The 24280-nt window shown below is 44.7% G+C and overlaps 1 protein-coding gene across 4 annotated transcripts in view; it reads left to right on the forward strand.

Annotated features, from left to right (window-relative positions):
* The first annotated feature begins 2168 nt into the window (after positions 1-2168).
* The window catches only part of ARHGAP17 (Rho GTPase activating protein 17), a 203659-nt gene continuing 181547 nt past the window's right edge, over positions 2169-24280 (forward strand). For 3 of the 4 annotated variants that reach the window (XM_073636511.1, XM_073636512.1, XM_073636510.1), the window contains exon 1: positions 2177-2444. In XM_073636511.1, the coding sequence (XP_073492612.1) occupies positions 2392-2444 (53 nt within the window). In that variant the 5' untranslated portion in view covers positions 2177-2391. Of the gene's footprint in view, positions 2445-24280 lie in introns of all 4 variants that reach the window. The other variant, XM_073636513.1, reaches the window with a different exon arrangement.

Here is a 24280-nt window from a genome sequence, read left to right on the forward strand (position 1 = left end):
GGGTGTAGCCGGGCAGGAAGGAGGAGTGGATCCTGGGAAGGAGAGGAATGAGTGTCAGCTCTTGTGTCCAGCGATGAGAAGTTTATAGGAGGGGGTGTAGCTGGGCAGGAAGGAGGAGTGGATCCTGGGAAGGAGTGGAATGAGTGTCAGCTCTTGGGTCCAGTGATGAGAAGTTTATAGGAGTGGAGTGTAGCGGGGCAGGAAGGAGTGGATCCTGGGAAGGAGGAGTGAGTGTCAGCTCTTGGTCCAGCGATAAGAAGTTTATAGGAGGGGGTGTAGCCGGGCAGGATGGAGGAGTGGATCCTGGGAAGGAGGAGTGAGTGTCAGCTCTTGGGTCCAGCGATGAGAAGTTTATAGGAGAGGAGTGTAGCCGGACAGGAAGGAGGAGTGGATCCTGGGAAGGAGAGGAATGAGTGTCAACTCTTGTGTCCAGCGATGAGAAGTTTAGAGGTGGGGAGTGTAGCCGGACAGGAATGAGGAGTGAGTGTCAGCTCTTGGGTCCAGTGATAAGAAGTTTATAGGAGGGGGTGTAGCTGGGCAGGAAGGAGGAGTGGATCCTGGGAAGGAGTGGAATGAGTGTCAGCTCTTGGGTCCAGTGATGAGAAGTTTATAGGAGTGGAGTGTAGCGGGGCAGGAAGGAGTGGATCCTGGGAAGGAGGAGTGAGTGTCAGCTCTTGGGTCCAGCAATGAGAAGTTTATAGGAGGGGAGTGTAGCCGGGCAGGAAGGAGGAGTGGATCCTGGGAAGGAGAAGTGAGTGTCAGCTCCTGGATCCAGTGATGAGAAGTTTATAGGAGGGGGTGTAGCCGGGCAGGAAGGAGGAGTGGATCCTGGGAAGGAGAAGTGAGTGTCAGCTCCTGGATCCAGCGATGAGAAGTTTATAGGAGAGGAGTGTAGCCGGGCAGGAAGGAGTAGTGAGTGTCAGCTCTTGGATCCAGAGATGAGAAGTTTATAGGAGGGGGTGTAGCCGGACAGGAAGGAGTGGATCCTGGGAAGGAGGAGTGAGTGTCAGCTCTTGGGTCCAGCAATGAGAAGTTTATAGGAGGGGAGTGTAGCCGGGCAGGAAGGAGGAGTGGATCCTGGGAAGGAGAAGTGAGTGTCAGCTCCTGGATCCAGCGATGAGAAGTTTATAGGAGAGGAGTGTAGCCGGGCAGGAAGGAGTAGTGAGTGTCAGCTCTTGGATCCAGAGATGAGAAGTTTATAGGAGGGGGTGTAGCCGGACAGGAAGGAGTGGATCCTGGGAAGGAGTGAGTGTCAGCTCTTGGGTCCAGCAATGAGAAGTTTATAGGAGGGGAGTGTAGCCGGGCAGGAAGGAGGAGTGGATCCTGGGAAGGAGAAGTGAGTGTCAGCTCCTGGATCCAGTGATGAGAAGTTTATAGGAGGGGGTGTAGCCGGGCAGGAAGGAGGAGTGGATCCTGGGAAGGAGAAGTGAGTGTCAGCTCCTGGATCCAGCGATGAGAAGTTTATAGGAGGGGGTGTAGCTGGGCAGGAAGGAGGAGTGGATCCTGGGAAGGAGTGGAATGAGTGTCAGCTCTTGTGTCCAGCGATGAGAAGTTTATAGGAGGGGGTGTAGCCGGGCAGGAAGGAGGAGTGGATCCTGGGAAGGAGTGGAATGAGTGTCAGCTCTTGGGTCCAGTGATGAGAAGTTTATAGGAGTGGAGTGTAGCGGGGCAGGAAGGAGTGGATCCTGGGAAGGAGGAGTGAGTGTCAGCTCTTGGGTCCAGCAATGAGAAGTTTATAGGAGGGGAGTGTAGCTGGGCAGGAAGGAGGAGTGGATCCTGGGAAGGAGAAGTGAGTGTCAGCTCCTGGATCCAGTGATGAGAAGTTTATAGGAGGGGGTGTAGCCGGGCAGGAAGGAGGAGTGGATCCTGGGAAGGAGAAGTGAGTGTCAGCTCCTGGATCCAGCGATGAGAAGTTTATAGGAGAGGAGTGTAGCCGGGCAGGAAGGAGTAGTGAGTGTCAGCTCTTGGATCCAGAGATGAGAAGTTTATAGGAGGGGGTGTAGCCGGACAGGAAGGAGTGGATCCTGGGAAGGAGGAGTGAGTGTCAGCTCTTGGGTCCAGCAATGAGAAGTTTATAGGAGGGGAGTGTAGCCGGGCAGGAAGGAGGAGTGGATCCTGGGAAGGAGGAGTGAGTGTCAGCTCTTGGGTCCAGTGATGAGAAGTTTATAGGAGTGTAGCCGGACAGGAAGGAGGAGTGGATCCTGGGAAGGAGGAGGAGGAGGAGTGCTCAGAGTGAAGCCCACAGGGAGGGCCGGGCTGTGTGTGTGGCTGGGAGGTGTCGGCACTCTCCCACTCCGGAGCCCCGGGCTCTGTGCGTAGTGTGTCGGCCTCTTCCCCGGGCTCTCCCGGCTCTCTATGGATTATTAGTGATCGGATCCTCCAGCCGTCACCATGAAGAAGCAGTTCAATCGTATGCGGCAGCTGGCCAACCAGACGGTGGGGAGGTGAGTGTGCCCGCAGGGGGGCGACAGCCGGGAATTGGGGGAGTCGGGCGGACGGGGGGTGACACCTGGGACTGGTGCGGGACGGGTCTTAGTACGAGGTCTTCTCCACCATGACCTCCTCCAGGACTTTGTGAGTTCCAGTAAACTTCTCCAGCCTCGGTGTTCCTGTAGTCACTGTCCTGCTGGGACTGATCTGCTCCTGGTCCCTCCAGGTTCATGTCCTGCACTCACACTGCCTAATATTTCCTTCATTCCACCTCCTCAAACTTTTCACACCCTTTTATAAACTTGTCTTCACTTTGTGCCTGCTTAAAAGTGGCTCTCCTCTTCTGATAAGGCCCTGTACACACAGGGTAGAAGAGGGGGCGCTCAGCTTTGCGTTCCTTGATGCCACCTTGGGTGCTGAACCGGTAAGTGTACTAAGGTGGACCATTCACAAGTGAAGCCTCATTTTACGCCTGAAAGCTGAACATGGCCAGGCTGAACCTCCCATCGTCCTTCCACTTGTGTGCCCCCATCTGTGTGTCTTTGCGCCTGTCCTAAAACCAGTGGTGACCACCACTCAAGCCTTAGTACTGTCAATAGACCAGCAAAATCACTCACCTACTGTAGATGTAAAGGTGGTAGAGCCATCGGTCTGCGCTTCTGCGATAGTGAGATTCGCCAAATGTCTGATAAAAAGACTACACCATTCTCCTCTTACTGGAAGACTTGGCGTGTGGCATTAAGTTCTTCCGATGTGTTCTAGCTTTACGTGGTCTGATTGTCAGAGACCAGCGACATAATTGATTGCGTTTGCTTTAAGCAGGTTGTGTATGGTCACCTGAACCCAAGAGTTATACTTTTGCCATGGAGGAATTTAGCCACTTGCTGACCTCATTTAGGCCAGAGCTTAGGTAGTTCAGTTGTGCTATGAAAATCGATGATTAATCCCTAGGAGTAGCATATGATTGCTTGACAGATGGAGCACATATTTCCTTCTGGAGTAAGCAACACATGTGGTATGCCATTCTTAACCACGATTCCTCAGGACCCCCTAACAGGCCAGCTTTTAAATATTACCTTGGGGAGATGCAGACTAGAATACTGCAATCACTGAGCAGCAAATGATATCACCTGTGATGTATTTCAGTTATCTTGCAAACCTGGCCTGTTAGTGGGTCCTGAGGACAGGAGTTGAGAACCACCGTTCTAGAGGTTTCTAGTGGTACCTTGATTTTGTGGCTGATTGATCTCCTATCTGATGGTACCTTCATAGTTCCACGGCCAGCTTCAATTGGCAGAGCCAGTGGCACAAGACCAATGATCTTTTTAGAGGTCTAAAAGGGTTGTATTCTGACCATCAATGTGGGCAGGAATTCTTTTCACTAACCACTATCATAAAGGGCATTCTTCGCACTGACCACCACTGTACGAAACATCCTTCGCACTGACCACCACTGTAAGAAGCTTTCTTCCCACTGACCTCCACTGTAAGGGGCATAATTCTCACTGACCTCCACTGTAAGGGGCATTCTTCTCACTGACCTCCACTGGAAGGGGGCATTCTTCTCACTGACCTCCACTGGAAGGGGGCATTCTTCTCACTGACCTCCACTGGAAGGGGGCATTCTTCTCACTGACCTCCACTGGAAGGGGGCATTCTTCTCACTGACCTCCACTGGAAGGGGGCATTCTTCTCACTGACCTCCACTGGAAGGGGGCATTCTTCTCACTGACCTCCACTGGAAGGGGGCATTCTTCTCACTGACCTCCACTGGAAGGGGGCATTCTTCTCACTGACCTCCACTGGAAGGGGGCATTCTTCTCACTGACCTCCACTGGAAGGGGGCATTCTTCTCCCTGACCTCCACTGGAAGGGGGCATTCTTCTCACTGACCTCCACTGGAAGGGGGCATTCTTCTCACTGACCTCCACTGGAAGGGGGCATTCTTCTCACTGACCTCCACTGGAAGGGGGCATTTTTCTCACTGACCTCCACTGGAAGGGGGCATTTTTCTCACTGACCTCCACTGGAAGGGGGCATTTTTCTCACTGACCTCCACTGGAAGGGGGCATTCTTCTCACTGACCTCCACTGGAAGGGGGCATTCTTCTCACTGACCTCCACTGGAAGGGGGCATTCTTCTCACTGACCTCCACTGGAAGGGGGCATTCTTCTCACTGACCTCCACTGGAAGGGGGCATTCTTCCCACTGACCTCCACTGGAAGGGGGCATTCATCTTTTGACTTGAGGCTGATTGACCTCCCATCAGATGGTGACTGCATAATTCACATTCCAAAGACACTTGGCAGAGCCAGTGGCATGACACCAGTGATCTATTAAGTGGTTTTTAAGGGTGGCATTCTTGCTACTGCACAATGCCTAAGCACCTGGTACCCTGTAAGTAAGCTACACAAGTAGCATGCCACAGTTTAGTGCTCAGTCGATTGACTGATTGCTACTACGTGCTGCTTAAAATGCATGGTTCCCTATGAAGAAGCTATAAAAGTAACATGTAATGACAATCATTCTCTTGAGTGATCTTTACATTGTGCTCCAGCCTATTACTTGTGTAGCTTAGTCTATAGACAGCCATGTGTTCAAGTAGCAAACAGTACAACAAGGTGCTGCTGCATACTATTTATCAACCCTTTTTCCCCAGCGGAACCCATAAAATACTTTTCAGATAATAAGGAACCCCTGCCTAAAACAATTCATGGGGGGGGGGTCAACTGAAAAAAACACCTGTTCCACTGATGATCTAGGGGAAGAATGTATCCTTTATGGACAACCAAAAAGACCATTTGGGTCATGGTGCTGGCACAGCCAAGTGGTGTTGACCTCAGAATTATGCACCCACCATTACCTGGGAGGTCAATCGGCCTCCGCTCAAGGAACCCCCCACCAACTTTTGGAGGAACCCTCATGGCTGCCTTACTCCATAGGCAGCCAGTTATTTTAAGGTTGGTTCAGGGGTAAAATGTTGAGAGTAGGCTATCAAGTGCTACTGCTAACCATTAATCGTTTATCAATTTTAGTACCACAGTTGGGATACTAGAAATAGGTGTTAGAACTGACACCCCCCCCCCCCATGCTGCTACATAACTCTAGAAGGGGTCCACTTAAAAGTGGAAACCCCTTTTAGAGTGTAGGTTTACAATTTCCTTAAAAAATGAAAATGTGAACTAACACCCTACCCTGGTCCCCGCTTTACTTCCATAGGTGTTTAGCTGTCACTGCCCATGCAGCTGGTGCCAGTGCTGGCATGTGACCACTTTGACCAAACCAAATTGCTCTGATCTGTCCTGGAAGCCCCATGGGAAAAAGTGTGGGCTTTCAAATGTCCGAACCGCTGCGTAGGTAGTGACAGCTAATCACCCACAGAGTTAAGTGCAGTGGGGAGGGCATAGGGCTCTGTTGACCAACCTGCGGCCTAAAGGACACATGCCGCCTTTTGATAAATGATGTGCGTTCCTTGGACCTTGGCAGTCTGTCGTGGGAAGCATTGTCCTCTACCAGCCTCATGTAACATCTCAGTTTTATATTGTCTTCTGCAGCATATCCCTAGCCGAAAATTGTAGCATGTCCACAATCTCTGACCCTCCTTTCCTCTATTAGGTCTGTAGTTTCTGACAGTCCCCATAAGCATGACATATATTTATCGTGATGTGCGGTCCTTTGGTGATGTCAGGGGGCCACATTTGAGGCCCCCTTTAGCTCATAAGTTGACAACCACTGCAGTAGGGTGTTACTTTCTCTTTTTTTTTTTTTTTGTGAAAAGGTAAACTTACAGTTCACTGTACTGGTAAATGTAAAATAATTAAGAGGGAGCTCAATGCATATTCCTGAAGCATGCCAAGTATTTAGGAGTGCTGTATAGAATACATATGAGCCTTGCAGGGTGCTGAATGGCTGATTGCATGCTTTTTTTTTTTTTTTGCGTTGTTGTTTTAGGATGAATGGCGTCATTCTTCCCAATGGCTTCCTCTGTTTGTCAGAAAATTAATCCTTATTTTATACAAGTACTGAGTACATGTCAGAACATGTTGTTAATGTGTATATAACACCTTAGAGTACTTCTAAATATCTAACTTTTTTTTTTATAATTTGGACAGAGTAGGAATTGGTTAAAAGTGAACTCCAGGTATATGAAAAAATACCCTTGTGGTGGGGCTTCCCCCGCATTGCAAGGGTTAAATGCTTGTTTTTGCCCAGGGTACCGTTAAAAATCACTTTTACCTACCTTTGTTCCACTGGCAGCTGATGTTCACCTCTGGATTGTGGGCACTCCTTTGGTGGCCTTACTTACAATACATTGCATTGGTCATGCATTGTATATGATGGTGTCACATCTGTGACCGCCGAACTGAAGAGTGCTGAAAAGAAGAGACTTCGGGGGGACCAGTTGCATGGAAAGAGGAACCTGCTGGAGCAAGGGATAAGGTAAGTACTGTAAATAGTTTTTTTCCTGGTACCCTAGCCAATATCAAGCCGAGGGAGCCCCATTACAAGGAGGTGTTTTTTTTTTTTTTGTTTTTTTTTTGCATTCCTCCAGAACCCAACTTTAAAATGCTGTAGTTGACTTTTTTGCCGTTTGTTCTATTGGGGAGATTTCTCTTTAGTTCCCATCTTATAGACTTAACAGGAAGTATGAGGAGCTCTCCCTTTTCAGACATTTTTCACCACAACAAATGTTCCTATTGGACTATTTTCCCTCTATTGCTGTTCCCAGGGAAAACTAAAAAAAAGGGGGGGGGGGGTTTCTAGTTCAATAATTTTTATTGCAGATATAGCATTGAGACATACAATGTCAGAGGCACTTAGACTGCCCACGCAGGGGCTGGGACTGACACATGAAAAACATAGAACATACAAAAATTGGGGATTTTCATCACTTTTTATGTTTGGTAACAATGGTCACCAGGACAAAAAGATTTGACGCAGACAGGTACTAAAAGATAGCCGGAGATCTAACCCTTTAGCACACTATCCAAAACTGAATGAAAAGGTTTTGGCTTTAGATGGCAAATGGCTCCATAAAGTGATCGCTACTTCTGTCGCCGTGCAAGTTAGGCAGAAGTTTCCAGTAGTTGTCTTAGGTATACCTGGCTAAAGGCCATCATAGATGCTAGAGGCCATCATAGATGCTAGAGGCCAGTCGTATTTTAAGACGGTTATGGCTGTCACTGGGTCTGTAAACATTGTGCTTGGCCTATGCAGGGGTCCAGGAAGACATGTATCAGACAGCTCCAGCATCTGTTTGTTTTAGGAAAAGAAAGGCGATCGATAGGATTCACCAACAAATCCGCTCACTTCTCCCACTCTCAATCAGTGTGCTTCTCCGTTCCCTAATACAGCACCTTAGGACTCGCGCCAGCATTTTTTGCTATGCTCTTCATCGCCTGTGATCAACTACTAATTGCTAGTAATTTCTATGCGTACGCAAGACTTGAGCGTAGAAGCAATCAGTCGCCCAAATTTGAGGCATGGGGCTACTAGTAGTGATTAATCGCTAACATTTTTTTTTGCTCTAATGTCTAGCGATTATTAGTGACACAATCATTTTAGTGAAAATTGCCATTACATGCACCCAACCTTGGCCTAGGTTCACACTTGTGCTTCTGCATTTTTGTGCGTTTGTATTTTTTAATGTTTTGATGCATTTTTAAAGCTTTTTCGATGCTTTTTTTGGGGCTTATTCACACGGAGCCCCTACAGTCTTTTGTTTATCCTTTTTGTACTATCATATAGCTATGTGAGGAGAGCCTATATAAGTGTATGGATAGGCATTGGCTGTACGCAATCACCTTCACAGTCCATTTTGACAGGTAGGCAGGGCCTGTTCATCCAGGACCATGCTTTTGTCCCTGCATTCCTGTCAAACTCGGTTGTGCGGGTAAGTCCGTAAAGCTGATCTATAGGCTGTCTGCACATAGTTACGCACTAGGGATGCACCGATACCATTTTTTTTTTTTTTTTTTTTTTACTACGAGTAACGATACTTTTTTTTTTTTTTTTTTTTTTTTTTTTTTTTTAGTACTCGCCGATACCAATTACCGATACCTACCGCAACTGTTTTGTTTACACTTCATCTGCCAGCAATGGTACAAAGCATTGAAAAGTAATTTACAAATGAAATAAATAGTTTTTTTTTTTTTTTAATTTTGCACTTTTTAAATGTGAAATGTGTAAATATATGTTAATATATGTGTGAAATTATTCACTAACAAAACAAACAAAAAAAAAGTTTTACTTGTTTTAAAAATAGACGTGAACCAAAAAAAAAAAAGCAGGAAAATAATAATTAAATGGAGTAGAATAGGGAGTTAATTAAGAGCCGGTTCACACGGGGGCGACTTGTCAGGCGACCTAGCCGCCTGACAAGTCGCCTCCCGTTCTGTACAATGGAACCGTTCTAAGCGGAGCGACGCAAGTCGCTCCGACTTAGAAGAAAGGTTCCTGTACTACTTTGGGGGCGACTTGCATAGACTTCTATACAGAAGTCGTCTTGCAAGTCGCCGTGGCAGTCGTGTGCAGGTCGCCTCGGTGAGGCGACCTGCAAGTCGTGCCGCTTCTAATGTGAACCGGCGCTAAGGCTGATTAGAGTAAATTAAGGGTTAATAAGGGGTTAAACAGAGGAACATTTGTTCATCCTCACTGACCGCTCAAAGAACCGAGTCTGAAAGTATCGGTTTCAGGTATCGGTGCAACCCTATTATGCACTAGTACAAAAAGATAAACACGTCACTGTTAATACTGTACGGGCTCTGTGCCTGTGTGAATAAGCCCAAAAAAGCATTGAAAAGACGTTAAAAATGCATCAAAGCGTAAAAAAAAACCCCATACACAAAAACGCAGGAAAAAAGCCAGAAGCACAGATGTGAACCTAGCCCAAGGTTGGGTGAATGAGCCAATGATACCTTTTGTATGTGGCTTTTATGCACTCCCATAGAAGTCCAAATAGCACACCAAAGGGCATTGCATGGGTGTGAATGGGCCCTATAGACGATAATGGACTTCCTCATGTTGTGCGACGGCTGAAGTGTGAGGGACCTTGTAAACTGGGCTGTATTCGCGTGGGGCGCATAAAAACATACCCCGTGTGACAGCTGTGTTTACCTACACGGAGATTGCACAGGGTTTGTCTGTACTTCCTCCTGCAGGGGAGTCCCATTGATGTCATTTGGGAGACAGCAGCTGCACGAAGACAGTCGCTGCTCCTAATAGGACATCTGTGCATGTCCCCAAACTCACACTGTGTTCAGGGCCGTGCATCCTCACCCGCCTGGATGTCATATTGGGAATAGCGACTGCATCTTTGTGCGTGTAAACATGGTCCTCACACAGGTTACGCATTGATACACCGCGTGTGAATGAGGCCTTGCAATGGAGAGATTAAGCCTGTGCTCCCATTTACCTCATGGCCTCCTGTTGGCTCACATAAGCAAGGCCTCATTTATCAAACATCCCAAGGAAACCGTTGTCTCTCTGTTACCCGTGGCAACCAGGTTTTACCTTTTCTTCTCCCAGTGCAGTATGAAACTGAAAGAAGCTTGTTGCTATGGCCATTTTCCCTAAAACACGATAAATCAGACCAATTGAAATGCCACTTGTCACACTGTGACCTGCGCTGTCTTTCTTTATTGATGGCTTCCGTTGTTGTTCGTTTCTTGCTATGGCCCTCCTTGTTCTATCAGCTTAAGATTTATTTAAACGTCTTTTGTACTATACTCCTTATCTGTGAATACCTTTTTAAACCTATCATTTAATCCATTTAGCTGCCCTGTGTTAGCAATTTGCTATTACTGTGTGCTGACATAATCTGTGGCTTCGTACAAAACCCTAAGGCTGCATTCACACTTGAGCGTATCGTTTTCAGACAGAAAATCGCGTGTTTTTTTTTTTTTTTTTTCATGATTTTGTACAGGTCAAATGGTCGCCAATGTAAAAAGAAGAAAAACGCCTGTAATCTGCCTAAAAAGAAGCTTCAGAACTTGTTTGAGCTTCAGGCGTTTTGGAGCTTCTAGCTTCAGTCGTTTTGGAGTGGAGATGTGAACTATCTCCAGAGAGAATAATTGATTTTTTTTTCCCCTCCAGCGTTTGGGCTGAAAGCCTGAGTGCTTTCACACTGTGGCGATGCGCTTGCAGGACGGGAAAGAAATCCTGCAAGCAGCATCTTTTGGGGCAGTTGGGGAGCGATGTATACACCGCTCCTCCACCACCCCTGCCCATTGAAATGAATGGGAAGCGATTCAGCAGCGCCGCAGCCCTTTATTCGTCCACCAGCGGGGGTTAAAAGCTCCCCGATAGCAGCCGCAATAACAGCGGTAAAGCACAGCTAATGCCCGCACCGCCCCAGTGTGAAAGGGTTCTTAAACAGTGTTTGTCTTTACTGGGGTATATGTTTAAGGCTTCCTGTACACTGCTGCTGGTAAATGGACCTTTTTTTGAGCAGTTGGGCATTTTTTTCAGCTGCCCCTGAACTCTCCTCTGTTATCTTATCAGTACATGTACACCAGGTCGTTTATAGTAGTTTCTAGGCAGTTGAGTTTAGAAGCATTTTTTTGGAAAGTAAAAAAATGCGTTCAGGACGGATGTTCAGAGGCATTTGAAACGCCTCGTTTCGTTTACAGGCGTTTTTAAAAAAAAAGCTTCTAAACGCAAATGCGGCATGTAACGGATGTTTTTAACCACTTCTGCTCAATGACCAAGCCATTTTTTGCGATGCGGCACTGCGTCGCTTTAACTGACAATTGTGCATTGTGCGGCGCTGTACCCAAACAAAATTGATGTCCTTTTTTTCCCACAAATAGAGCTTTCTTTTGGTGGTATTTGATCATCTCTGCGGTTTTTATTTTTTTTTTGCGCAATAAACAAAAGAAAAGTGACAAATTTGAAAAAAAAACACTATTTTGTACTTTTTGCTGTAATAGCCCCATTTTTTTTTTTTCTTTTTAAAAAGCAATTTTTTTTCCTCAGTTTAGGCCGATATATATATTCTTCTACAGATTTTTGGTAATTAAAATTGCAAAAAGTGTATATTGATTAGTTTGCGCAAAAGTTATTGCGTCTACAAAATAGGAGATAGATTTATGGCATTTTTATTTATTTATTTTTTTTCAGAAAATAAGATCCTCTCTCTAGTGTGGGTTTTTTTTTTCTCCTTTTACCCTTTCCCCTTCACTTCCTGTAATGGAAACACCTCAGGAAGTGACAGGAAATCTCTCCTAAGTGAGGGGAATTTCCCTGTTAGACAGTTGAATGATTGCCCTTCACTTCCTACTCTGGTTACAAGCGTAAAATATAAGTTTTTCTGTCACTTTCTGTCCTGGTGACAATGGTCGCCAGCACAAACAAGGTGAATCTCCCCAGCGGGGACACTGTAAGAAAAACCTAACCCAACACTTTTGCAAAATTTAAAATAAACTATTTTTGTTATAGATATAGTGAAACCAGTGGTTTTTATTGTTATGATTTTTTTTCTTATTGTTTCTGTTGTCCCCGTTGAGGTAGATCCCATCTCTTCTTGTCGTAGTCACGCTGACCTCTTTTCATGGGGATACAGCAATAAAAACAGTTTTTTAATAGAGTAGGTAAAGGTTACAAATGCTTTAGGGCCCAGAAAGAATTGTGTTGTAGTAATGCATGCTAAAATACACGTTTTTAAGGCATGCGGTCACAACGCATGGCAATTGCACCTGCCCTGTGTGCGATGCTTTGCGGTGCCATTCATTGTGAGTTGCACCCTAATATATTGTACAGTAGGGTCCAATGCGCAACTCATATATTTACAAACATTTAGTAGTATATATTTTTTTCATCTGTTGTGGGGCATTGGTAGTCCATTTATGTAGTACAATGCACATTAAGGCATACCCTAATGTGTGTGTATTCACCCTCTGCAATGGAGTGCTCAAATGTTCATGGGCCCTTAAAGCTGAAGGTCTGGATTTTATTGCATAGTTACGTTGACCCAGCTTGGTGCCCGTGCTGAGGGACCCAGAAGATGGCGGTGATCACTGTACAATATAAGTGTGTATGTACCATACCAGGGGAAGCGGGGACTCACTGTAGTAGTCGGCATTGCTACAGTGATTGATTTTGTGCAGCTGGGCAGGCGCTCTGCACAGAATCCAGAAGACGACATCCATCACTGTTGTAGGTCCGATGACTACAGTCATTCTCTGCCTCTACCGCGGTCCCGCAGTTATGGCGCCTACATACTTACATTGTGTGGTGATCATCACTGCCTTCTGGGTCCCTTTGCAAGACGTTCTCTAAAGCGGGGCAGTGGTCACGATCTCCATCTCGTCCAGTCAGAGAACACTTGCATTCTCTGCATTTATAGCAGTTCCACAGGTATGGAAATTACATACTCATGTTGATCCAAACTGAGCCATTTTAATATGCTATGAAATCCATATCTGGAGTTCAGCTTTAAAGGGATGGTTCACCTTTACCAAAAAACTGCCTATGCAGATAAGGGGCATCTGTAGAAAAAAAATAAAAAATACGCAGCTCTGTCTAAGTTAAATAAAGCCCTTGCTATAGGTGTAGGCCAGTTTTGCATACTTTATGAAGCCTGACTGAAATACTCCCCAGGACGTGGCTAAGTGAGGCCTAGTCATCACTGTTCATCTCCACCATCACAGAAGCGAGCTCTCAAATGCTAAGCTCAGAGCTATTGCATCAGGGGAGAGGGAGAGTGAGGGGGGTTGAATCAGAGAAAGAGCTCACTCCTGGGATGGAGGAGGTGAGCAGTGATGACTAGGCCTCACTTCGCAATGTCTTTGGGATTAGTCGGGCTTCATAAGGTATGTAAATGACCTACACCTATAGCGAGGGTATTATTCATCTTTAGTCAGAGCTGCACAGTTTGTTTTAACCACTTCAGCCCCGGACCATTTGGCTGCCAAATGACCGGGCCACTTTTTGCGATTTGGCACTGTTGCTTAAACTGACAAATGCATGGTTGTACGACGTGGCTCCCCAACAAAATTGACGTCCTTTTTTTCCCGCAAATAGAGCTTTCTTTTGGTGGTATTTGCCTCTGCGTTTTTTTTTTTTTTTTGCGCTATGAAAAAAAAATAGAGCGACAATTTAAAAACAAAAAAAAAAAAAAAACAATATTTTGTACTTTTTGCTATAATAAATATCCCCAATTTTTGTTTAGGCCGATTATATATTCTTCTACATATTTTTGGTAAAAAAGATCGCAATAAGCGTATATTGATTGGTTTGCGCAAATGTTATAGCGTCTGCAAAATAGGGGGTAGTGGCATTTTTATTATTACATTTTCTCATTTATACAGCAATCGATGCTATAAAAATGCAATGATTACTGTGTAAATTACACTGGCAGTGAAGGGGTTAACCACTAGGGACAGGGAAGGGGTTAAGTGTGTCCTAGGGAGTGATTCTAACTGTTGGGGGGCGTGGCTTACTGTGACACGTCACTGATCGCTGCTCCTGATGAGAGGGAGCAGAAGGAGCAGAAGATCAGTTTTGTGTCACTAGGCAGAGCAGGGAGATGCCTTGTTTACAAAGGCATCCCCCCAGTCTGCAATTCTGAGACCTGATCGCGGGACATCGAGAATCCACGGGTCCTGCGGGCAGGGTCACAGAGGAGGCAGGTTCAAAGCAACGTATGTACCTGCCCATGCAATTCTGCCGTCGTAAATGTGCGTGAGGCAGTCTGCAAGCGGTTAATCTACAAACTTTTCCTTACCGGCATAAGCAGGTGAACTATCCTTTTAGGCTGGGTTCACACCTATGCGAATTGGATGCGCGCATGAAATTTTAAAATGCCTTAATTTGAATGACGCTGGTTCACATATGTGCGTTGCATTCGCACTCCGCATTGCCCAAACAACGTGTGCTTTTCTGGGCATTGCGGTGCGAATTGCAAGCACATTGTCTTCTATGGGAACGCATCTGATTCGCAGATGCATTCCGTTCTGAACACAAATTCTCTCCCCTCCTCACTACACTCCCCCCCCCTCCCCCTGCTCAGCTGATCCGCAGCTACAACGGAGAGGAACCGCTGAACAGCTGTTTTTTCTCTTCGCAGAGAAAACTGAGCTGGAATTCACACTGCACACATGTGAACTCAGCCTTAAAGTTTCTATTGTTGTGTCATTGTTGGGGAGATTGCTGTCAACCCCCCGCCAACGGGGGTTCTGACCCTTTCTTACTCTATCCATAAATGAAGAAAAACACAATTTGACTTGAAATTCACTTTAATGACTGTTTGTAATCATGTGATCGCTATGACCAGTCATAGCGATCACATGATACCCTAGTACAACTTCAGCTACACTGCAGAGTGCGTGAGCATCATGGGAAATGTAGTTCTAAAACATCTGGGGTGTCAAGGTTCGCCATCTCTGCCCTAGCTGCTGTACCACTGTGCCACTCGCTAACATTATATGTACTGTTAGCGTGTGGCAAGTGGTTAAAGTGATTGTTAAGCCACTCTAACCTGTATACACCATTAGCACTGCCTCCTATTGCAGTGTCCCCCTCCTGTGTGTGATTTATAAAAATAAATGCTACAAATACCTAATTTCACAGCCGAGATTGCGATCACATGACTGGCCAGCTTTCTCCTTTCCTCTTCTGAGAGATGCAGTGGGCGGGGCTGAGATTCCCCTGCTGATGTCAGTCTGAAGGAGAGGAGCTGGCTGGTCATTCGATCGCAATCTCGGATCTTAAATGAGGTATTTACAGCATTTATATTTTTAAATCATTCACATAGGGGGACACTGCAATTCAGAGGCAGCGCTGATGGTGTATACGGGTTAGTGTTATGAGAGCAGCGGGAGGTGGGAGGAGGACACAGGAGCAGAGAGGAGAACAGATAGCAGGCTGCTGATGACAGAGACACATAAACTGACCACGGTGTTGGGGCTCAGCAGCCATGATACACTGTGGTCAGTTTACAGAGTGGTGGGGAGAAACTGGCAGGATCAGCCAGGTTTTTTAGTTGTTACAGGGGACCAAATGACACAGAACAAACACTGTGTCATATATTATGCTTTAAAAGAGCAGGATCAATTTTTTTTTTTTTTTTTTTTGGGGGGGGGGGGGTTAACAAACACTTTAAACATTATTACAATTCTTTAGTTTTTTCCTGGTTTCCACACCTAGGCAAATAATGTCATGCATCCCAGGAGTCTACAAGAGGAGAGAAGAGGTTTTCTCAGCTAAACACACCCTCCGGCCTGCATGCCTGATTTAAGGACAGATGGATTCCAGGAAGTAAATGCTCCATGAGTCATCTGCCCTTACTCAAGATGGCCACGGGCAGAAAAGCTGGGGGGTTCAAAATGATTTCTCAGCAAAATAAAGCATGGAGGGTGGGGTTTGCTTTAAATATTAAAAATGAGTTAAAAAGTGTGGTTTGTGGTGCTCAGATGCAGTGTAGCCCCGCCTTAACTTTTTAAATAAATGTTCTTTATGCTGTTGACTTGCATGTATCTTGCTAGCCATGCACGGCAAGATCTCCTGTCAATTAAATAGTTAATCAGTTGGGAGTTTGAGTTCATAGCATGCACAGAATGGTGACAACGCTGCCGCTCCATGGACTGCATTCAAAAACAGCATTGCCACCCTATTGGCAAAAGTGCGAGAGCAAAATGTTGCGGCTAATCTTGCACAGAGGAGTGGAATGGCAGAAGGGGTAACATTGAAGAAAAAAGGTAAAAGCATTTTTTTTCCCCCCCCTAAGGCCCTGTTCACATGTGTGCTATTTAATGCACTTTGCTCAATGCACAAAAAGAGGTTTGCTATTGTTTGCTTTAGGTTCTGTTCACACCTGAGTGCTGCGCTGCTGTATGTCGGGAAATATAATACAGGTGCTTTTTTTTTTTTTTTTTTTTTTTTTTCTGCATCAACACCTGTCTTTGGCCCCATAGACTTCAATGGCAGTGCATGAACTGCACAAGAAAAATGTACACAAAATGTGCACCGAAATTGCACGAAGCAAAGATGGGAACCTTTTATTTACACTTGAAGCAGATGGCTGTAGCCTGAGCTGGTTGTTTAGCGGTATATCGAAAGTTTCTTTATTCTGCACAGTTCGGTTCTTTTTCTGCATTTGAACAGTTAATGTTTCCAGTTCCATGGTTTTTACTTATTTGGCTTAGCCTCAGAGGAATTTGAGTGGGTTGGTTTATGTCATGACTTCCTTGATCTGTCAAATTTGTTTAGTGTGTTTCTAAGCAAAATGTATTTTTTAAGTTTTTGGAGTGAGTGGGCAAGGGTTAGACCCCTGTCAACTTTTTACTATTGCTTTCTGTTTCCCTATTGGGGAGATTCATCCCAGTACATGTTTGTAATGATGACCATTGTCACCCTGAGCTATCGGGTAAGGGTAGACTTTCCATAGGAGACATCTGTTCCAGAGACAATTGCCGAACAGGAATATTCCCCTCACTTAGGGAGATTTAAGGTTTCAACCCTGGGACAGGGGGCTAAATGTCCATGTTTGTGGACAAATACGCTTTTATAGAGTTTGAGTTTAGGTGCTTTGGCAAAAACACCAAAAGCTCCTAAACTTAAGTTTAGAAGCTGTAGTGTACCTGAGCCCTAGGCCCCATTCACACCTGAGCGTAGCGTTTTCAGGCAGAAAGTCGCGCTTTTTTGCCTCGATTATGTACAGGTCAAAAAGTCACCAATGTAAAAAGCGGAAAAACACCCAAATCTGCCAAAAAAAAAAAGTTCCAGAACTTGTTTGAGCTTCAGCCGTTTTGGAGCTTCAGGTGTTTTGGAGTGGAGATGTGAACCATCTTTATAGAGAATAATTGATTTTTTTTTTTTTTTTCCCCTCCAGCGTTTTGTAGCTTTAGGCTTCAAGCCACAAGACGCTCAGGTGTGATTGGGGCCTAATCAAGTTCTGAACCGCTTGCTTACCAGCCAACAGTAATTTTACTGCTGGCCGGCGGCTTCCACAGTCACTGTGATGTACCAGTAGGTTGATGCACTCATGCGCACCGGCACGACCCCTGGGGTACGCATCGGCGTGATCTGCAACCACTGCGTCCACCGGTCAAAACGAATGCCCTTGCTGCGATTAGAAAACCAAACGTTCTTAACCACTTGCCGACCGGCCAACAGTAATTTTACTGCTGGCCCATGGCTTCCCCAGGCACTGCGATGTACCAGTAGGTTGCTGCGCTCATGCGCACCGGCACGACCCCTGGGGTGTGCAGTGGCACGATCTGCAACTGCTGCGCCCTCAGGACACAGCGGATTGCGGTGCTCGGTATGGAGCCGCTCTGTCCGCCCCAGATACCAGGTGATCACTGTGCAATCACATCACCAATAAACAAGAGTCATCAATGCAACCCATTCATGACATCATTGATTACTACTGTGTGTGATCTCTGATTTGGTCACGCGTGATCAAAAGATTTTGGACAAGCGCTTTAAAACTTTAAAAGGATAGTTCACCTTTACAAAAAAAAACCTACCTATGCAGGTAAGGGATGGTTTGTAAATTGAAACAAACTGTGCAGCTCTGACTAAAGATGAATAATACCCTTGCTATAGGTGCAGGCCATTTAGGCCTGATTCCCACCTATGCATTTTGCAGGTTTGCATTACAGTCCATTTAACATGGATTCCTATGAAACACGTTCTGTAGTGCAAATCTGCAAAATGCAAAAAGCAGTATAAATGCATAGGTGTGAATCAGGCCTTACATACCTTTTATGAAGCCTGACTAGAATCAGGGTGGATTTCATTTAAATCAAGTCAGTTTAAATCACTAGTAAAAAGGCTTGGTTTTATGTCATAATTTTTAAAGGTCAACTGTCATCTCTGTCCCCGCAGCGGCTCCTCCTCTGACCCGCTGTTGACTCAGCGACAGTCCCATTCACTTTAATGTAAATGTAAATATTGCAGAATATACAGCCGCTCGCTACATAACCCAGCTCCATTTCATGCTGAACAAACTAAATTACTAATGTATCTTAAATTGAAAACTATCTTTTAGATACATTTTTACTCCAAAAGCATCTTATTAAAATAAATTTGATAAGAATTTTAAAAAAGAGTCACGTGACCTCCCTGATGAAGTCACGTGACTCGTGGCGACACGCGTAGGAATATACGGACACCGGAAGTGACGTTTTGAGTACGAGCTCGGCGCTCGTTTTGTTTTACCCTGTTCAACTGTTTTTATATGAGTACTGCAGCACACATTTACTTTTCATAAATATACCAGCTTGATATACTTCACCATTGGAGCTTCCTGTTTCTCCTTCTCCTCCTGGTTTGCCCGACGTACTGCCCTGAGAGGCAAGTTTGTGGCTTTAGAAAGAAAAGCACACAGGTCACCATTACTGGGTGCTGATAATTTGGAATGAATGAGGATACACATCCAGAGCTACCGTTTGCAGGATACAGTATTCCGGAATGTTCCACGTTACCATTAATGCTATTTACCTTACAGCAGTAAGGTAAGGAGCCATTGCGCCTTCAGGTGTAGGCACGCTGGAGAAAAAATCACTCACTTTTGTCACTACTGTTTGATGCAACACAGCACTTTAATCACCAGCACCCTTCTTTTGAAGACTTTTTAAATATCTATATTCGTATTTTTTTTTTGAATATATATTTTTTATCAAGTTTTTTTGCGTTTGAACTTACACTTTTTTACGCGGATTTTATGGACTTTTTGGTATGATTGCACAGCAGATTTCAGATGTGATTACAGTTTATTTTTACTATTTGGAATTTATGATATCTATATACCGGTACTTGCCTGTATGTTTTTATGATTTTGTATATTTAGCACTTTATTAATCACGTCAGCACTTTAATATTTGAAGAAGAGCACTATATATTGTTTTGTTTTTTTCACATTCCTTCTTGGGTGGGGTTTGACCCCTGTCGGTGTTTGCTGCAACCAAATGATCTTTTATTACACTGCTCAGGTAGAGCGGGAATATCCATTGTTTTAACTTAGGGGAGCATTGCCTCTGTTTCTGTGGACTAATGCCGCGTACACACAATCGGACATTCCGACAACAAAATCCTGGATTTATATCCGACGGATGTTGGCTCAAACGTGTCTTGCATACACACGGTCGCACAAATGTTGCCGGAAATTCCGAACGTCAACATACACGACGAGCGGTGACGTACAACACACACGACGAGCTGAGAAAAATTAAGTTCAATAGCCAGTGTGGCTCTTCTGCTTGATTCCGAGCATGCGTGAAATTTTGTGCGTTGGAATTGTGTACACACAATCGGAATTTCCGACAACGGATTTTGTTGTCGGAAAATTTGAGAACCAGCTCTCAAATTTTTGTTGTCGGAAAGTCCGACAACAAATGTCTGTTGGAGCATACACACAGTCGGAATTTCCAACAACAAGCCCCCATCGAACATTTGTTGTCGGAAATTCTGATCGTGTGTATGCGGCATTAAAGTGGTTGTAAACAATTACATATACGTGAAGTGACTGGCCTCAGCTGAACCAAATCCTCCTACATAAGTTATATCTGTCTACCTGCAGTCTTCTTTTCTCTACATCAGTTCAAAGTCCTGAGTTTTAACGCTTTGTCTGAGCTGTCAGAAAAAAGTGGGCGGAATGCTGAAGTTACACTCTGCGGAGCTCAGTGAGGAGAGCTCTGAGAGCTGATTGGAGGGAGGAGACCCATCCCCCTCCACACAGCACACAGAGCTGAGGCTGTCAATCGGCCACCATTTTTTCTCTTGGTGTCAGCAAAATGTGTCAGAAGTGATTCATGCTGATAGCAGAGGAACAACCATCACTTTGGGTGAATACAGTGGAAGTAGCCATTTTATTGGTTTGACAAACATTTTGCTTTCACCTAGTTGGACATGCCTTACACATTGATCCCTATTCTACTCAGTTACTGTAAACTAGGGTCAGCAGAGTGGTGGGAGCACTTCGTACTAAGTGACTCCATACTCTCCCTGCTTTTATAAATGGTTAGGCTACTTTAGGATAATTGGCATACTCCGCACGAGCACTATTACATAATTTCCAGGTAAATCAACTTGAAGAGAATTGGATTGTCTGGTGGTGGAGTGGCGCGCTGGGTCTTGTAGTTTCTTTCTAGCCTACCTTCTACCTGTTCTGCAATGAAGCGGTTAATGACTCTTACTTTGGCACTTTGTAGCTTATAAACTGGGTGTTTTCTAAGCATTCATCTCTCAGGTTTAACCCTACCTGCACTCTTCGGTGGAATACTTCGAATTCCTTTGTCATTAATAGTTTCTGCGGGAGTGTTTTGCTACAGCAAAGTCTTCTGTTTGTCTTGGCTTCTGCTAAAAGTACTGTGCTTCTGAAGATTGGAACAAGTCATGGAAGTTTTTCTTGTTTAACTTTATTTGTTGTGTTTTTTTGTACTTTTGGTAGATACTTATACTCACTATTGAGTGGCAGTGTTAAAGATTGAAGACATTACAATATATTGAAGTGGGAGGGCTGGCACACCAGGGATCGGGTGCAGTTGAAGGTTTGTGTAATCTAATGTGGCTTCATTGAAGGAAAATTGCCTACTCCTGATTGGTTGGTTTAGTAGTGGGTTGCAGTGATGTAGGCGCTGCCATCTTTGAATCTGAACAGTCACATATAGTATTGCTTTTCACGCATCCCCTGGCAGCTACATTATGGCACTTTGGGTCATACACCTATTAAATTCAGGTGCGTTTTCCCACCTGGGAGACATAGGTACATAGAAATCAATGGCTGTACTTCCCTTTTAAATGTTTATCACGTATTGTCATACATCTGCCTATATACGTATGCATGGACATATGATCCTGGATGCAGATTGTTTTATACTCCGGTGTTGCTGTAACAGGAGGAGATGAAGGGCTCTGATGAAGAGTGACAGGCCTTCGAAACGCGTTGGCCAGTCGCCCTCTTTCCTTCATCTATCTTTACAGTGTTCTGAGGACAAACCCAGACCTAGAGGGCAGCAAGGATTCATAAGAATTACCCATCTTTGCAACAGAGTTATTATTTCACTCATGCACAGGGGATCATTGTTGTAAAAGAGGGAGAGCACCCTGTGCATGCCTGTGGGTTTAGGATGAAGGAGAGTACTTGCTCCTGTTAAGCAGGGGTCGAATTCTGAAGGTATGGTGTCTTAGTGTTTAGGCAGGATGGGGCCGATCTCTACAGCGGGAGCTTTTTGGGCAAGCTTTGGGAGTGCATCGTATGGCCTACAGCAGTGGTCTCCAAACTGCGGCCTGGGGCTGGATGCGGCCCTTTGCCTGCTTTTATCCTTTTTCTTGTGGCAATATTTCATCCTCTGACCCCAACAATGAGGCACAGTAACCCCCACCCCCCAATGATTGGGCACAATTCTTCTCAGTGATGCCAACAATGGGGCATGATTCTTTCCACCCAGTGACACCAACGATGGGCCACAATTCCTCTCACTGTGACCAAAAATGGGGCATTGTTTAGTCCCACTGCTTGGCACCCTTAAAATCCCACCAAAAAACCTCCTCTGTTTACATATTTACTCCCACAGTTGCTGGGACTTTTTCTAATTCCAATGGCCACAGTCCTGCCCCCGTAAAGTCTGAGGGACCGTAAACTGGCCCTTTTGTTTAGAAACTCTGGAGACCCCTGGCCTACAGATATGGCACTTCACCTAAGCAAACTTTTTTTTATTTTTTTATTTTCAACCTCCTGAGGCCATTTGACTTCATTCTCTATTGTATTCAAAAGGTGAACTTAGCCTTTCAGTTTCTACTTTGCTGTAATGGTTGATATGACAGAGTTTAGGGGGTGCAGGAAGGAAGGTGGGCTATAGTTATGTGTGTAATCTCTGTTCAGAGCACATTCGTGCCGGAGGCTGTATCTATTCTAAACTCTGGGTGGAATTCATTACTCAGGCCGCATTCCAGTTGCTGTCTTCAATGTGTCTTATAAATTAGCTCAGGGCCTCAGGTATTGGTACACAGCGATCAGATTACACAATGAGCGCATTCCACCTTCACAGCATTTTTTGGTGAGGATCACTTGCTCTGTATGTAAGATGTGAAGACAATTCTGCACCCTATGAAACGATCGATTCTAGTATTTGGGGAAATATCCATACATAGGCCTTTCAGCACTCCTTTTTTTATTTTAGAGCTAATTTGTTGATACTGGGTTATGGACAGCAGGTGTGAAGGATGGAATCACATATCAACCAGGTTCAATCATCAAATGTCTGCTGTAAAGGATAATGATCTATTTAACACCGTAATATATCCAAGTAAATCAAACAAGTTTGCATTATACCTAACAAATTATTCTCTTTGCTCTTGCTACACAATGCCTGGGCATTCTAAGGGACACAAAGGTGTCTTTAAAGCTGAAGTATGGGCAAAAACTATTTTTTGTACATTTGCACACACAATTTTTTTTTTACCTCTAAATGAAGAGTTGTGCCCAATCTCTGTGTGCAGCAAATTTTCGTTAAATTAAATCTTTTATTCAACCTGCAGTCTTCTGTCAGCCGAGACTTGTAGTTCTGGCCACAGTACAGATATCACAGGGGGTTGCGCACTAGGCACACTTCTCTACTCAGAAAAAGCCTTGCATTTTATTTCACAGAAGGCAAGGCATTCTTTAAAGGGGAGGAGGTGCGGATGAAAGTCATAATCTCCCCTCCTCCAATCACAAAAGTTGCACTTCATCAGTGGAAAAGAATTCAAGACGTCTCTCTTGTGCTTGTTCGCTCCTTCTCTCTTGTGCTTGTTTGCCCCTTCTCCTCTCTTGTGCTTTTTCGCTCCTTCTCCTCTCTTGTGTGCTTGCTCGCTTCTTCTCCTGTCTTGTGTGCTTGCTCGCTCCTTCTCCTCTCTTGTGTGCTTGCTCGCTCCTTCTCCTCTCTTGTGTGCTTGCTCGCTCCTTCTCCTCTCTTGTGTGCTTGCTCGCTCCTTCTCCTCTCTTGTGTGCTTGCTCGCTCCTTCTCCTCTCTTGTGTGCTTGCTCGCTCCTTCTCCTCTCTTGTGTGCTTGCTCGCTCCTTCTCCTCTCTTGTGTGCTTGCTCGCTCCTTCTCCTCTCTCTCTCTCGCTCTCATTATTGTTATTGTCATGTATATTATTACTTAGCTCCCATGCAGTTACTTTACACTTCCTAAATTATTTTTCTTCCACTAAGTTCAGGTTTCAGTTCTAGGAATAAGAACACATGTATGTAAGCATTATCTGGAACAGCTCTTCCTGTAAGGCACCAAGAAGGGGAATATACAGTGTGATTTGAAACATGTGGCCTGCACCACCACTTCCTGTGTTCTGTCCTTGCAATGTCTACGGACTGGACAATTTGACTTCTTTTGATGTTGTAGTGAATTCTGTCCAGTGTGGAGCTGAAAACAATTCCAGCCTGGCAGGATAGTGAGGTGTAAATTGTTATAGTCATACGGGAGATGCCATTGCTGACCTGTTTTAAGAGGTGGAAGCCCTCCTGGGGCTGTTACTGATATGCAAAGACGTGGGCCAGATAAGTTACCAAATAGTGCAAAAAAAATGAAGATGGCAGCCCCCCATGTTCCTTTAACAACCAATTCATTTTAATTTCATTCAACAAAATGAATAGAATTTTAAAAGGATTGTCCACATCCAACTAATAGTTGCCTCAACTTCTGTACTTTACAGAGGACTCCCAAAGCAAACCGTGTATAATTCAATCAGCTTCCAGATATATATATATATATATATATATATATATATATATATATATATATATATATATATATATATATATATATATATATATATATATATATATATATATATTTAAATAATGTTGGTGTATAAATGCAGTACTAAAAGGAAATCTAAAAGAAAGGGCCACAAAAGAACATAAATA

Source organism: Aquarana catesbeiana, linkage group LG06 (assembly GCF_042186555.1).
Source record: "Aquarana catesbeiana isolate 2022-GZ linkage group LG06, ASM4218655v1, whole genome shotgun sequence".
NCBI lineage: Eukaryota > Metazoa > Chordata > Amphibia > Anura > Ranidae > Aquarana > Aquarana catesbeiana.